This window comes from Ursus americanus, chromosome 4 (assembly GCF_024610735.1).
Source record: "Ursus americanus isolate L20-20 chromosome 4, mUrsAme1.1.p, whole genome shotgun sequence".
Lineage (NCBI taxonomy): Eukaryota > Metazoa > Chordata > Mammalia > Carnivora > Ursidae > Ursus > Ursus americanus.
In genome coordinates this window covers 42995037-43009659 of record NC_142130.1, presented here as the reverse complement: position 1 = coordinate 43009659, position 14623 = coordinate 42995037, and the positions used below count along the sequence as shown (strand labels likewise).

Here is a 14623-nt window from a genome sequence, read left to right as displayed (position 1 = left end):
TTGAGAGTTAAAGGCACTACAGAGAATTTCCTTGGGAGAGGGACATCCTCTGTGTGGCCACAGCGGTTGGAAGAAATAGGGCCAGAGGGTAGAAACGATGGGGAAGTAGATTTATGTGGGATATAAGACACTAAGAGGAGATTTTTAAAAAACAGAATGGCTTTTTCAACATTGAAGCCCTGCTTAAATAGTGGTATTACTGATGAAATTCTTATAAGCATTTTACATTTCACAAGGAACGTTCAACAATTTGTAATTCAGTCGCAACTCTGGGATGGGTATTAGCATTATTCCTACTTTTCAGATTGAAGGTACAAAGAGATGATTTGTCCAGATCCTCCTGCATCATGTCACTGGTAGAACCAGGGTGTTCAAAGTCTGCTGACTCAAAATTTCATGCTGTTTCCACTTTGATAGGCAGGTGACCATGTATCATGCATGCTATGTAGGAAATACCCGTATTTGAGGAAGAGGTTAGACTGTTATTATCACGTTGTCTTCTGACTTTGAAAATCTCTTTTTCTGAAGATTAAAATTTGAACTTGTTTGTTACTACTTCTTTGAAGACTTTGCCCAGCCCATTTCCCAAATAAATGTTTGTCTTTAAACTTTGTTTTTTTCTTATTATCTAAGTGGTTTCTAGAAAAATTTGTTCTTTTTATAGTCCAGTCATTTGCAGTTCCATACCTGCTTACTTAGCAGTCCCTTCTGCATCTTTAGGAAGCCGGAAAATCCTAGTAAACCAATTTCCCCTTTTCTTTACTTCTTCCCTCAACTGCCCTTCTTCCAATTTAATTTTCCTGTTGAGAACACAAAAATCTTTTGTCTCTTTTATTGTGACACTTGTGACTGTGATATGTGGTTTATTTTTTTCTTTCTAATTCAATTCCATTGTTTCCAGTGGATTTAAGTATACTCCAACTTTTATCAATAAATTACCAGCCTTGGTAGTCTCTACCTTATCACCAAGGCCATCTTTAAGTTCTTGGTACTTTTCTTGACCCTTTGATCATATTCTTCTTACTTTCAAGTCTCCTCTATCTCCATGTGGTTTCCATCTCTGTTTTCACTCATACTTGTTTCTTTAATTACTTGGTTCTTTCTTGGTAGACTTATCTACCATTCTCCTTCTGAAGAGCATCAAGCCAGAACTCCACTGTTAATGACTTCATTGTTACACTCTCCTCCCCAATTCTTTGATAATCTTGGTTAATGGATTATAGATTGTGCCCTGTGGAGTATATGGTTCCATAGTGATCCTTCAGTGGCTCCAGAAAGACAAAAACACTACTCAACCCTGCCTGAATTAATCCCCAAATCTCAGGTTTGTTTTTCCTTTTTCTTTCTGTATTCTATCTGGACTCAACTTAGCCTCAGAACTTACTTTCCACCTACCTGTTCGCCTTACCTCATCCATATTGGTTTGCACTTCTCCCACATCTGAATCAATTTCTCCTCTGCTCCCAGTGTGTTGTTATTTTGGAAGGCGGCTGTGCTTACCATTATACTGCTAATGCCCAGTGTGTTGTAATTTTGAACACTAAAGTCATTTTGCTTTATAGTACATTTGTTTAAAGCCAGTGAAAACTCCTTTATTCACAATCTTTATTCCCTAAGTTCAACACAGTGCCTTTTCAAGGTAGGAGCTCAATAAACATTTAATAAGTTGAATTCCATTGACATTCAAGCCATAACTATTTCCAGAGCTTTTCAACTTCTCAGCTTGCCTGCATTCCCTCCCCTACTTAAATCTGTTAGTTGAATTAAACATCATCCTTCTCATAACAGTTTCCCCTTGGTTGTTTCCTATTGTTTATAGGCTTAAAGTCCACTTGGTATTCATTTCAAGACCCACACATTAGTCTCTCTACCTTTGCATCCTTATTTTTTGCTGTTGCCTTAGTATAAACCTTTTACTCCAGTCAGACTGATCTGTTAACTGTTCCTGCAAATTTTATTTCCATTCTTTTGTGCTTGTTATTTCCCCCACCTGGAATGCCTTTGCTGTCCTCCTTAGTTTGTGCTAATTCTACCTCACCTTCAAGAAGTCTTCCCTAAACATTCTAATCTTTGTACTTCTGGTAAATAAGTGTGTATTATTTGGTACTCAATTACTTATCGATCTGTTACCCTTACTTTATGGTTGTTTGGGGACATTATTAGCTTTTTATATGTACATATACTTTATCTTCCTTATTAAATTGCCAATAATTATTAAGTTAGACCAGCAATCAAAAATAAACTTTCTACTTTGGGATCTGCAACCAGTTTTCTGTTTGGACTTGAATATTTCATTCTTTGGGTTTTTGAGATTGCACACCTATAAAATAAAGAAGTTGAACTGAATTTCTTAAACTGTTCTGTGTTCTGCTTTAAAAAAAAAAAGAAAAAGGAAAATTGCTTCCAGAAAAATTATAAAGATAGATAATACATTAAGATTTTTTTATTATAAGATATAATTTGTCAGAAATGTTATAAAGATAGATAAGATATTGTAAGATATAGTTTATCAGAAAAATTATAAAGATAGATAATACATTTAAAATTTTTGGGGCGCCTGGGTGGCACAGCGGTTAAGCATCTGCCTTCGGCTCAGGGCGTGATCCCGGTGTTATGGGATCGAGCCCCACATCAGGCTCCTCTGCTATGAGCCTGCTTCTTCCTCTCCCACTCCCCCTGCTTGTGTTCCCTCTCTCGCTAGCTGTCTCTATCTCTGTCAAATAAATAAAATCTTTAAAAAAATACATTTAAAATTTTTTTATTGTAAGATATAATTTGTCAAATGGTGAAAAGTAAAGCAGAGAAGGAGAGAGGTATGTTGCAATTTTAAATAGGTGACCAGAGAAGCACCTCAGAGAAGGCGACATTTAGTAAAGACCTAAAAGAGGTATAGGAGTGGCTATCTGGGAGAAGAATACTCCAGGCAGGGGGATAAGTACAAAGATCCTGGGGCAGAATGCCTATGTTTTTGAGAGATGGCGAAGAGTTAAGTATGTGTATGCAGAATGATTAAGGGAAAGAGTAGCTGGAGAGGAGGTTAGAGTGGTAATGGCAGTGGGGACAAGATGTGTTGGGCTGGAAAAGCCATTGTTTATTATGCTCCTTGGTATTTTCTCTGGAGTACTTTGCATAGGAATATGTGATTTTGAATTTTAATAACTTAGACCACCCAGAAATGAGACACATTTTTTAAATAATTTTTATTTTGTTATATTAGTCACCATATAGTACATCCCCAGTTTTTGATGCAATGTTCCATGATTCATTATTTGCATATAACACCCAGTGCACCATGCAATATGTGCCCTCAATACCCGTCACCAGCCTATCCCAATCCCCTCCTCCTCCTCCCCTCTGAAGCCCTCAGTTTGTTTCCCAGAGTCCACAGTCTCTCATGGTTCATTCCCCCTTCTGTTTACCCCCCCTTCATTCTTCCCGTCCTTCTATTGATCTTCCTATTTCATACGTTCCATAAATGAGTCAAACCATATGATAATTGTCTTTCTCTGCTTGACTTACAGAAATGAAATACTTTTAAACAAATTTTAAGAATTTTATATTTTACTCTGAAGAAGTGGTAATAGCTCAAAAATAGACTGATGATGAGAGTTGACTACTTATGTCAGTTCTTTTGCTTTAGGGTTTGTAATTATAACTTTTTTTTTTAACCGTAGGTAAATTAACATGATGGATTTCTCCAAGCTACCCAAAATACTTGATGAAGATAAAGAAAGCACGTTTGGTTATGTGCATGGGGTCTCAGGACCTGGTAAGTAATATGTAATAATCTCAATAGTAAAGATTCCTAACTTCAATTAATGTCTTTTCAAGGTGTTTTAGGTAAAATACACAGGTTTCTGTTCACCCATATAAATTCTATTTGTCCCTAAAAGATTTCATAGTTGCTATAACACTGAGGTAATACCTCTATCATAAGATCTTCTCTGGCATTCATTATCTTAATTTGATAATTATTGGGCACTAATTTGTGATATCCTATTTATTATGTAAATGTATAATAGGTGTTCAGAGTTTTAGATATGTCTTAAATTTTTTTCGTTAAATTTGGGGTAAAAAGGCTATATAAAGTTTATAGATGTTAGTATGTAATACCTTGCAGATAATGGGCATCCAGTAAATATATGTTTATGTGGTTTGAACTTAAATAATTTTTTTCAGAGCATTTCTCAACAATATCATCCTTGGCTCTTTACATGTATAAATCCTTCTGAACGTTTATTTCGTATATTGCATAACTAGCTATCTGTGGGAAAGAAGTTTTATGACGTGAGAATAATAGAAAGCAGTTTAAAAACTTTGTTTATTCTGCCAAAACTTGCGGTACTGCATTTTAAATGATAAATCTCATTCTAGTATTCATTTTACTCCAACTGCAAAATATGATTCACAGTTTTCCATAGGTAAACCTGCTCATTGATTTATAGTTCTTAGTGCCATGGATATTTTTCCTTATGTCTTTTTATAAACCTCATGCTGTGGCTTTTTTGTTTTAAGCACAATAGACGTGATGACCCTTTTTTGGTGTTTATGCAAATGAAGTCAGTCAGTCACACTGTTTATTTCTCCCTACAAAGCTTCTACAGCTTAGAACTTGGTGTTTGAGCATGAACTCACTGGCAAAAATACATTTCACTGTTTTCAGTCTCTTGCCATTCTGAGAAACAGTTTTCCCTTTGATGATCAGAAGGGTCTTTAGGAAAGTTGGGCAACACTCAAGAACTTTTAGGGAAAAGACAAAAAAGAACACCATCAAAAGAGTTTAGGTAAAAATATTTTTCTGAAACTTGTAGTAAACTGCTCCTGGAACCTTTTTATTATTCTTAAGTACTTAATGAAATGGTAGAGAAGTGGAATATTTTGGGGTTTATGAAATATGACATAAAATTTTAGGGGCATCTGGGTGGCTCAATTGGTTAAGTGTCGAGCTCTTGATTTCGGCTCAGGTCGTGATCTCAGGGTTGTGAGATTGAGCCCAAAGTCGGGATCCGTGCTAGGTGGGGAGCCCGCTTAAGATTCTCTCTCTTCCTCTCCCCTCCCCCCTTAAAAAAATAATAAAATAAAATTTTAGTTGTCTCTATCATTTCAGTTCATCTTAACTATTCTTCTTATATAGTAGGTATAGAGGTAAATATTTATGAAATTAGCAAATCTTCATTATTCTAATCCAAGTTAATTAAATATTAATACTTTAATTGTTTCCATTTGAATATTACCCAATACATAGTTCTAATTAATTATATCAGAAGGCTAAATATTAAAAATACGGTTATTCCCACACATATCGGAAAATGTACAACTTTCCCTGCCTACCAGAAAAGTAACTTATTTACTAGACAGCATGATCTAAAATAGTAAGTAGAAATTCTGGTTCAGTATTCATAAGATATAGGGATTCTTAATCAGGACTTCACCCAGTGGTGATGACTGATTATAAAAATCCTTATGAAAGGATGAAAGATCTAATAAATAATAAATAAAATATATTTTATATATTTATATATATATAAAATAATAAAATAAAAATAAAAATAATTTAAAAAATTATTTTTTAAAGATTCTATGTTTTAGGTAATCTCTGCACCCAACATGGGGCTCGAACTCACAACCTCAAGATCAGGAGTTGCATGCTCTGCCAACTGATCCATCCAGGTGCCCCTGAAAAAAATTTTTAGATGCATATGTGAGTTTTTCAAGGTAGTGCTGTCATTAGTTTATCAAAGGGGTCCTTGTTGCAGTAGAGTTTTAAGAACCACTAATATGAAGTGTTAGAAATGAAATTAAAGATGTTATTTTAAATACTATTTCTCAAAGGAATGGTGACAACACAGCAAACTGATAATTGTGTGGCATTCTACCATGCTACTAGCTAAAGCTCTTGTTCCAATTTTAAAGTTTTTTTTATTGTTCACAAATCCATCATTCCATGTTTTATAGCAACTTGGGTTGATCAAAATGTGTCTCGGGGCGCCTGGGTGGCACAGCGGTTAGGCGTCTGCCTTCGGCTCAGGGCGTGATCCTGGCGTTATGGGATCGAGCCCCACATCAGGCTCCTCTGCTGGGAGCCTGCTTCTTCCTCTCCCACTCCCCCTGCTTGTGTTCCTTCTCTCTCTGGCTGTCTCTCTCTGTCTAATAAATAAATAAATCTTTAAAAACAAAAAAATGTGTCTCAATGCTGCTAGGTAAGATTTTACCATATAGAACTTCAGACTTTTTGAAAATAATTTTCATGTGTATTATGTAAATGAAATAAATAAGCTTTAGCCTAACAAATTTATTTTGTTTACCTGTATATCATATGCTAAAAACGCATATTTTCTTGAAACTGTATGTATGTTTCATAGCAGGTGTTTTATTTTTCTTAGTATGTGAGAGAGGTGTATTATTGTATTAATCAGATATTTCAATTATCTGTAACTATTCCCAGAATCTTAAATTACCAAATACTCATTTGTTCTTTTCAGTGGTTACAGCCTGTGACATGGCAGGTGCAGCCATGTATGAACTGGTGAGAGTGGGCCACAGTGAGTTGGTTGGAGAGATTATCCGATTGGAGGGTGACATGGCTACTATCCAAGTGTATGAAGAAACTTGTATCCTTTTTGGTTCAATGTCTTGCTACTTTCTACAAATCAGAATTTAAGGACTTATGGCAAAGGTAGAAGCAGCAACAACCAATAGTATCAAAAGCATGAAATGTTGGTGTTATAAAGAAACCTGATTTATAGAGGAATTTGAAGAAAGGTACTAGGAATGAATGACCTTATTTTAAGAAATTAGTATTCTCTTCTGAACTTTCATTGCTCTTAACTTTGAAGACTTAAGATAAAAACAAATGAACATGTATACTGTGACAACCCTCTCGACCACTGTCATCCTATATCTGGCCAATTTTCAAAACATACAAGCATGCACGCAGCCATTTTTATTAATTCCTTTTATTGTATATCCTTCTAGTTTGTTAATTGCATATATGAACCAATATAAATATGTTATTTTTCTAACCTTTTTTCCCAAAAGACCTCATATTATATGCACTGTTCTACACCTTGCCTTTTTTACTTAAAATATATGTATTATGGAAGATAGATAGATATGTGATAAAGTATAGGAAAATGTTAATGGTAAGACCTAACTGGTAGATAAAAGAATTCACTGTAGGGGCGCCTGGGTGGCTCAGTCCTTAAGCATTTGCCTTCGGCTCAGGGCGTGATCTCAGAGTCCTGGGATCATGCCTCACATCCGGCTCCTCCGCTGGGAGCCTGCTTCTTCCTCTCCCACTCCCCCTGCTTGTGTTCCCTCTTGCTGGCTGTTTCCATCTCTGTCAAATAAATAAATAAAATCTTTAAAAAAAAAAGAATTCACTCTAAAATTCTTTCAGCTTTGCTCTAGGTTTGAAAGTTTCATATTGAAAATGAAAATACATTTTGGAGATCTTTCTAGAGCAATTCATTGAAACTCCTATTTTTTTTTTTTACAACTATATAGAATTCCATCATATGAATATACCGTAATTTATTGATCTCTTTAATGATAGAAATTTTGGTTGTGTCTAGTCTATATATGTTATAAACAGTATTATAGTGTAACTGTAGTGTGAATTCATGGAAGTTGGATTCTTGGGTCAAGGTTTATGCGTTTTAAATTTTGATAGATTTTGCTGAATTGCCGTCAGTTAAAGTTGTACTGATTTTACTCCTGTCAACAAGTATGTGAGAGCACATGGTGTCAGTGTGTTTATTTGCAGGTTTTATTCTTTTCCTTTTCAAAACCACTTCTTAATTCTTAAGATTTTAAGGTTTTGCCCAGGTACTAATATCCTTTCTAGGGGACTGATATTCCTCAGTAGTATAGTTGAAACAATGCATTAATGATGTATTGCTTTTTTAGCTCTGTGGTTCCCAAACTGTGCAGAAGGCCCACTGGGCAGCTGCTGCAAACACATGTGATGTGCCAGGATATTTAAAATTTTTGAGGTTAACACAGGAATATCAGACATGTTGTCAGACATCATATGAACCAGTAGCTTCAGTTAATAGACACTTTTCATTATTTGGCCACACTATACTCTTGTCAGTGATGTCATGTCTTTGCAAAGCTGAGTGTTTGGTGATTGTTAAGCTAAAAAACAGGTATCATACAAAAATGAATGTGGAACAGGTGTTCAGTCTGATTCTAAGGTTTGAAAATTTTACAGTGCCCAATAGGCACATTTGAAGAACTGGTGTTACTTAAAAATGAAATTAAGATACCATTTTTTTCTTTCAATCTATCTATATATATATATATTCTTCTCTTAAAGTGACAGTTGTTAGACATACATATTTATTGGTTGGATAGAACTATTTAATAAATGGAATTATTAAATATATCTTTTGTCATAGGTCACTGTGAAAAAGTTAAACACTGAGGAGGTTGCAAACTAAGAAAGTTTGAGAATTTCAGCTCTAGCTTCTTAAGTATCATTTCCTGTTCAGCCGTGGTGTTTCCTTCTTATAGAGTCTCTAAACTTACATAGTGAGTTTTCCTCAACTACTGTTTCTAGCTGGTGTATCTGTTGGAGATCCTGTACTCCGCACTGGTAAACCCCTCTCGGTAGAGCTTGGGCCTGGCATCATGGGAGCTATTTTTGATGGTATTCAGAGACCTTTGTCAGATATCAGCAGTCAGACTCAAAGTATCTACATTCCCAGAGGAGTAAATGTGTCCGCTCTTAGCAGAGATGTCAAATGGGATTTTACACCTTGCAAAAACCTACGGGTATGTCTTTATAACCAAGATTTCTTAAGTTGGTGAAAGAATGTGAAATGGATGTTTAGTGAACTATTTTGTACTTTAGTCAAATAAAAATAGACCACAGAAGCATAGTTTAAATTTTTCTTTAAATCTACCAGAAGAATTATAGAACTAATATGTTTTATTGATAAATGAGGCAAATGATTTAAATAATAGCAGCAAGGATGAATCTACTTGACATTAATTAAACATTAAACAGCTTGATGTTTATTTGAACCTTAAACAGCAGATGCATTTGTTCTCTAGGTTGGTAGTCACATCACTGGTGGAGATATTTATGGAATTGTCAATGAGAACTCACTCATCAAACACAAAATCATGTTACCCCCACGAAACAGAGGAACTGTAACTTACATTGCTCCACCTGGAAATTATGATACTTCGGTAAGTATTTATAGTGTGGCCCTACCTGATAATTGTCCCATTTTAGTCCTGAATAGTCATAGAATTGATACTTAATGTGTAGGTTTTAAATGGTCCCATAATTTTTTTTTACCATGATTTAATACCCTTATCTATTGCAAGATGATTACCACAATAGGGTTAGTCAGCATTTCCATCAGAACACTTCATGTACTTAATTTGTGTTTAAGATCTACTCTGTTAGCCGCTTTCAAGTATATAGTACAATACTGTTAACTACAGTCATCGTGTTGTACGTTAGATTCCCTTATTCATGTTTTTTCAAGTTTTATTTAAATTCCTATTAGTTAACATACAGTGTAATATTAGTTTCAGGTGTAGAGTTTAGTGATTCACCAGTTACATACAACATCCAGCACGCACCACAGCAAGTGGCCTCTTTAATACACATCATCCATTTAGCCCGTCCCCCACCCACCTCCCCTCTAGTAATTCTCAGTTTGTTCTCTACAGTTAAAAGTCTGTTTTATGGTTGCTTCTTTTTTTCCCCCTGTGTTCATCTATTTTTCTTAAATTCCACATATGAGTGAAATCCTGTGGTGTTTGTCTTTCTCTGACTGACTTATTTCGCTTTTAGCATAATATTCTCTAGATCTACCTACATTGTCACAAACGGCAAGATCTCATTCTTTTTTATGGCCGAGTAATATTCCAGTGTGTGTGTGTGTGTGTGTGTGTGTGTGTGTGTGTGTGTACACATACACCACCTCTTTTTTATCCATTCATCAGTGGATGGATATCTGGACTCTTTCCATAATTTGACTATTATTGATAATGCTGCTATAAACATTGGGGTGCATGTATCCCTTTGAATCAGTATTTTTGTATCTTTTGGGTAATTACCTAGTAGTGCAGTTGCTGGGTTGTAATGTAGTTCTATTTTTAACTTTCTGAGGAACCACCATACTATTTTCCAGAGTAGCGGTACCAGTTTGCATTCCCACCAACAGTGCAAGAGGGCTTCCCTTTCTCTACATCCTTGCCAACACCTGTTGTTTCCTATAAATAATTTCTATAATTATTCTTTTTAAGATTTTTATATGATTTTATTTTTAAACTTGGGCTTGGGAATACAAAAAGCAGAACTTACTGAGGTTTTTTTTTTTTTTTTTAAGGGAAATCAATATGTAGTATAACATTTTCCTACCTTCTTAACTTATGCTACATTACTTAAAGCCCTGATTCTTTAGGCATAGAATAGACTTACTTTGATTTTAACTGTCAGTCTATATTTACATAATAAGTTGTATGATGGATTATATGAATTCTAACTATGGATGAGCTAGTTAAAACTTAGTCCTTTAATGTTATTGATAGTCACATCATATCAAATACAGTAGACTCATAATAGTCTTTGTGGGTATGAAGATAACTTTATTGAGAAGACCATTGTAACAAATAATCTGTTCCCAATAAAATGTGATAAAAGAATACTTTCTAATCATTTCACAAGAGTAAGTCTATTCTCTATAAAATATGGAGAACAAAAGAGTTAAGATTGGGATTCTGGGCAGTCAGCCAGCCTGACTCACTCACTACCTTAGAAACTCACACACTCCTACATGGAAGAAACACTCTGAAGTAGATAATTCAGATTCACGTATCAACAAAATTACTAATTTCTATAGGTCTGTGGACGTTGGGATTGTTTGTGAATAGTTGAAACCATCTCAGTGTTCATAAATGTTAGAGTATTACTCACCTTTTTGCTTTTGTAAATATTTAATATTCAACTTTATTAAGTATTTTAGGGTTCTTAATAGGTAAGTATTTTTAATTAAATCAGTATAAGAACATTGTAATAAAGTAAACAAAAGAAAGAGTACAAGTAAATTATGAAAGTTTTCATTTCTTCCCCAGTCCCAAGACTGTCTTCTATATCTTTTAAGACTTGTCCCTGTGCATATCCATATAATTTAACTGTTCCTCTGTTACTTGAAATACCTCTTTCTCAAAAACTTCTATATTTTAATTTTTGAAACAGTAATAAGTGCACCTGCTTAAAAAATGGGAACTGTATATAAAGATTTGCAATAAGAAGTACAGATCTCCTTCTCCACTTCCATGTACCACCTCTCCACCCCCAAGAGGAATCTGGGATTACTTTGATTTTAGAGGAAGGAGTGTTTATAAATTTGATTGTACTTAACATCCCGCTGTATTTTTATAGGATGTTGTCTTGGAGCTCGAATTTGAAGGTATAAAGGAAAAGTTTAGCATGGTCCAAGTATGGCCTGTACGTCAGGTTCGGCCTGTCACTGAGAAGCTGCCAGCTAATCATCCCTTGTTGACTGGCCAGAGGGTCCTTGATGCCCTTTTTCCGTAAGTTTGAGCTGTTGTCCTGTGCGTTTTTTTCGGAGGATTGTATGTGCTTATTGTTTCAGTGCTTTATAGATAAAGATTTCATGTGCTAATCCTATAATAAATTTTATCTAGAGAAATAATAGTGAACTAGTTAAATATATTCATATATTGCCAATGCTTATTATAGAGTCAAATCATTGAAGACTTATTATTTCACAGTTGGCAAAAGGAAAGTTTTTTTTTTCTAAAACTTCCTGAAAAAAATAAAATTTCCAGAAGAAAATCTGTGCCCAAAGATATAACTATCTTTATTAAGCTATCCTGGAATTAGTAGATTGGTATCACTGTAAGTCGATGGTTTCTAAAATCAGCGGAGCTCCCCATGCTGCCCAGGACTCTTTCTTAATTTCTAGTCTGCTCTTTGCCATTTTCTTCGACTGCTTAAAAACCTCTTTAATTCTCAGGCTTCGCCATACCCTGCTTTACTTTCAACAAATGATTTCATTTACTTCACAGACAAGACTGAAACCATGATACAGTAACTCCTTCAACCTTGATCACCAACCCACATATATACCACTGATCTCTGAAACCTACTCTCTCAGTTGTCTTTGCTGTTTCTCGTTAAGATCTTCGATCCTGTGACTTATTAGTCAGCACCTCCTGTTTCCATTATCCTTCAGTATATATGTAGCTTAAGCTTACTCGTCTGTCAATTTCCTGCGTATTTGCCAGTATACTAAATTTTCTTGTTTCTTCGTTTTTGTTACACCCACCTGGCAAAATCCCAACAGTGAATCAGTCCAACTATCCCCTTCTCCTAGGTCTACACACAGGCTGCTGAGAAAATCAAGCAAACAGTGCAAGTTAGTACCTCACTGCTGGGTCGCAGTCCTGCATTTCCCTGTTTACCATTTTCCTCCTCTCCTCAGCAGCAGTTTCAGACCTCTGCACCTGCGTCAAGGCCTCAGCTCCATTCTTCCTTCTTTGTTTGGCAACAAATGATCATGCTAGAGCCTTCACAGAGAAGTTAGAGGCCACCACATTTGAAACTCCTTCAATTAATGTACACTTCCATTCATTCCTTCTTCCTTTCCTCTTTCTGGAGTATATCCCACCTCATGTCTCCTCAGAGACCTCCCTTTAGGTTATCTCCCTTTAGGTAACCTTCAAGGTTATCTTCCCATTATCTCCCATCTATTGAAAAAATCTACCCTTCACCCTTCTCCCCTTTCTACCTTCCACTACTTGTCTTCTTATCTTCATAACCAGACCTCTTAAAAATAAATTGGCCATCTCCACTTTTCCCAATCTAACTCATGTTGCTCACCCAGTTGAAACTGCTCTCGTTGACATCATCATTCACTCCCATACTGATAATTCAATAAATAAGTTTAGTATTTCCTTAATTCCTACAAATTCGGATATTGCTTTCTACTCTTTCCTCCTTGAAATACGCTCTTTCTTTGTTTTTCCTATTAGCTTCTGTCCACAAGTTCTTATTCTCCATTTCAGGTCCCTTCTCCCTTAATTTTGATATTTCTTGGAGTTTATTTCACTCTCATGACTTAAATATTAAATATTAATATGATGACTTCCAAATCTATATCTTCCTCCCAGATCTCATGTGAGTTCCAGACTCACATGTTCATTTCTGTTCATACTTCTCCGTTTGAAGCCTTAGAGGTGCCTCAAAGTCAGTATGTTCATAGCTAAAATCATCATCTTACTCACCACTCTCTTCCTTGAAACTTTTTTGTTGCCTCTTTGAACAGATGTCACTGTGGTCCATCCAGTAGATGCCAAATCTAAAATCTGTGACTTTTCTCAATGATCATTCTTACGTGCCCACATCTAGTTATTGAACAAGTGCTTTTATTTTATTACCTGGATATTTTTTAATCTACATCTTTCATCCCTACTCCATGACTTTAATTAAGGATCCTACCCTAATTCCTGCAATAATCACATTTAATCAGACTACTTCTCTTCAGTCTTGCCTTCTTTCTAAATGATTGTCCATATTACATAACGATCCATCTAAAACACATATCTGGTCCTGCACTGTTTTGCTTGAAACCTCTAAGTGCACTTCATTGCTCTTAAAGCAAATACTCCTTAACTCCTTACAAAACCGTCTGTGATCTGGCAGTTGCTCACCTTCCAGTATCATCTCAGCCACTTGACTGCCCAAGCTCCTTGTATACCATCTTCCAGGCATCCTGAAGGACTTTTAGTTCCTTAGGCAGTGCTCCCTCTTGCCCCTGGGCCTTTGGGTATGCTGTCTCCTCTGTTTGGAACATCATTTCCCTTCGTCTTGCTAGTGTCTGTTTCCTTTCAGGTCTTAGCTACTGTCAGAAGGCTCTCTTAACCCCACTCCAATCCAGTGTCAGACTTTGCATCCCTTCCTGTGTTCTCCCATAACATTTTGGATGTTCTCTATGATAGCACTTTTTTCACGTTGAATTGCTGAACTTCCAAACTGGGTCTACCCAGCCCTGCCTCCCCACCCAAGTTAAAAGTGATTTGAGAGAGGTACACAAAGCCATTGAATGAATGGACATGCCCTCTTAGTTTATCGAAGTCCTGAAAAGTTTGAAGGAGAAAAAACTTTAATGCATATTAGTTTTATATTGAAGTCTATCTATCTTTATTATTAAGGCAGTGTTTCTGTGAATTTTATAACAAAACAGTATCACCAAGAAATTTTCCTTAGCATTGCATTTCATTTCTCCTCTCCACATCCTTCTGCTCTACATACACACTTAGCATGTGCACACACACACACGGACACACCACAACATGCACTTTCCTCTGCCTTTAAGGGTGGTTCATCCTCGGTGCCACTTTGTAGGGAAAGTTTGAACGTAGCTGCTAAATGGCTCTGTAATCACCAGCTGCCTCTTCATTTTACCCCACTGGAATGTGAGCTCTGTGTGGACAGAAACATGGCTGTCTTGCTGGTGTCTCTCCAGTATCTCCAAGCAGTGTTTAGCGCCTAGGAAGTACTTTATAAGTAGTTCTCAATGTGTAAAATGGGATTGACGATGACACCTTAACACGTCTTCGTTCATTAACCTTT

General features: G+C 35.9%; 1 protein-coding gene across 2 annotated transcripts in view; it reads left to right on the top strand.

Moving 5' to 3' along the window:
- Nucleotides 1-14623, top strand: part of ATP6V1A (ATPase H+ transporting V1 subunit A) — a 57206-nt gene that overhangs the window by 23285 nt on the left and 19298 nt on the right. For both annotated transcript variants that reach the window (XM_045785157.2, XM_045785158.2), the window contains exons 2-6: nt 3675-3769; nt 6483-6611; nt 8564-8778; nt 9061-9198; nt 11408-11559. In XM_045785157.2, coding sequence (XP_045641113.1) covers nt 3685-3769; nt 6483-6611; nt 8564-8778; nt 9061-9198; nt 11408-11559 — 719 coding nt within the window. In that variant the 5' untranslated portion in view covers nt 3675-3684. The remainder of the gene's footprint in view (nt 1-3674; nt 3770-6482; nt 6612-8563; nt 8779-9060; nt 9199-11407; nt 11560-14623) is intronic.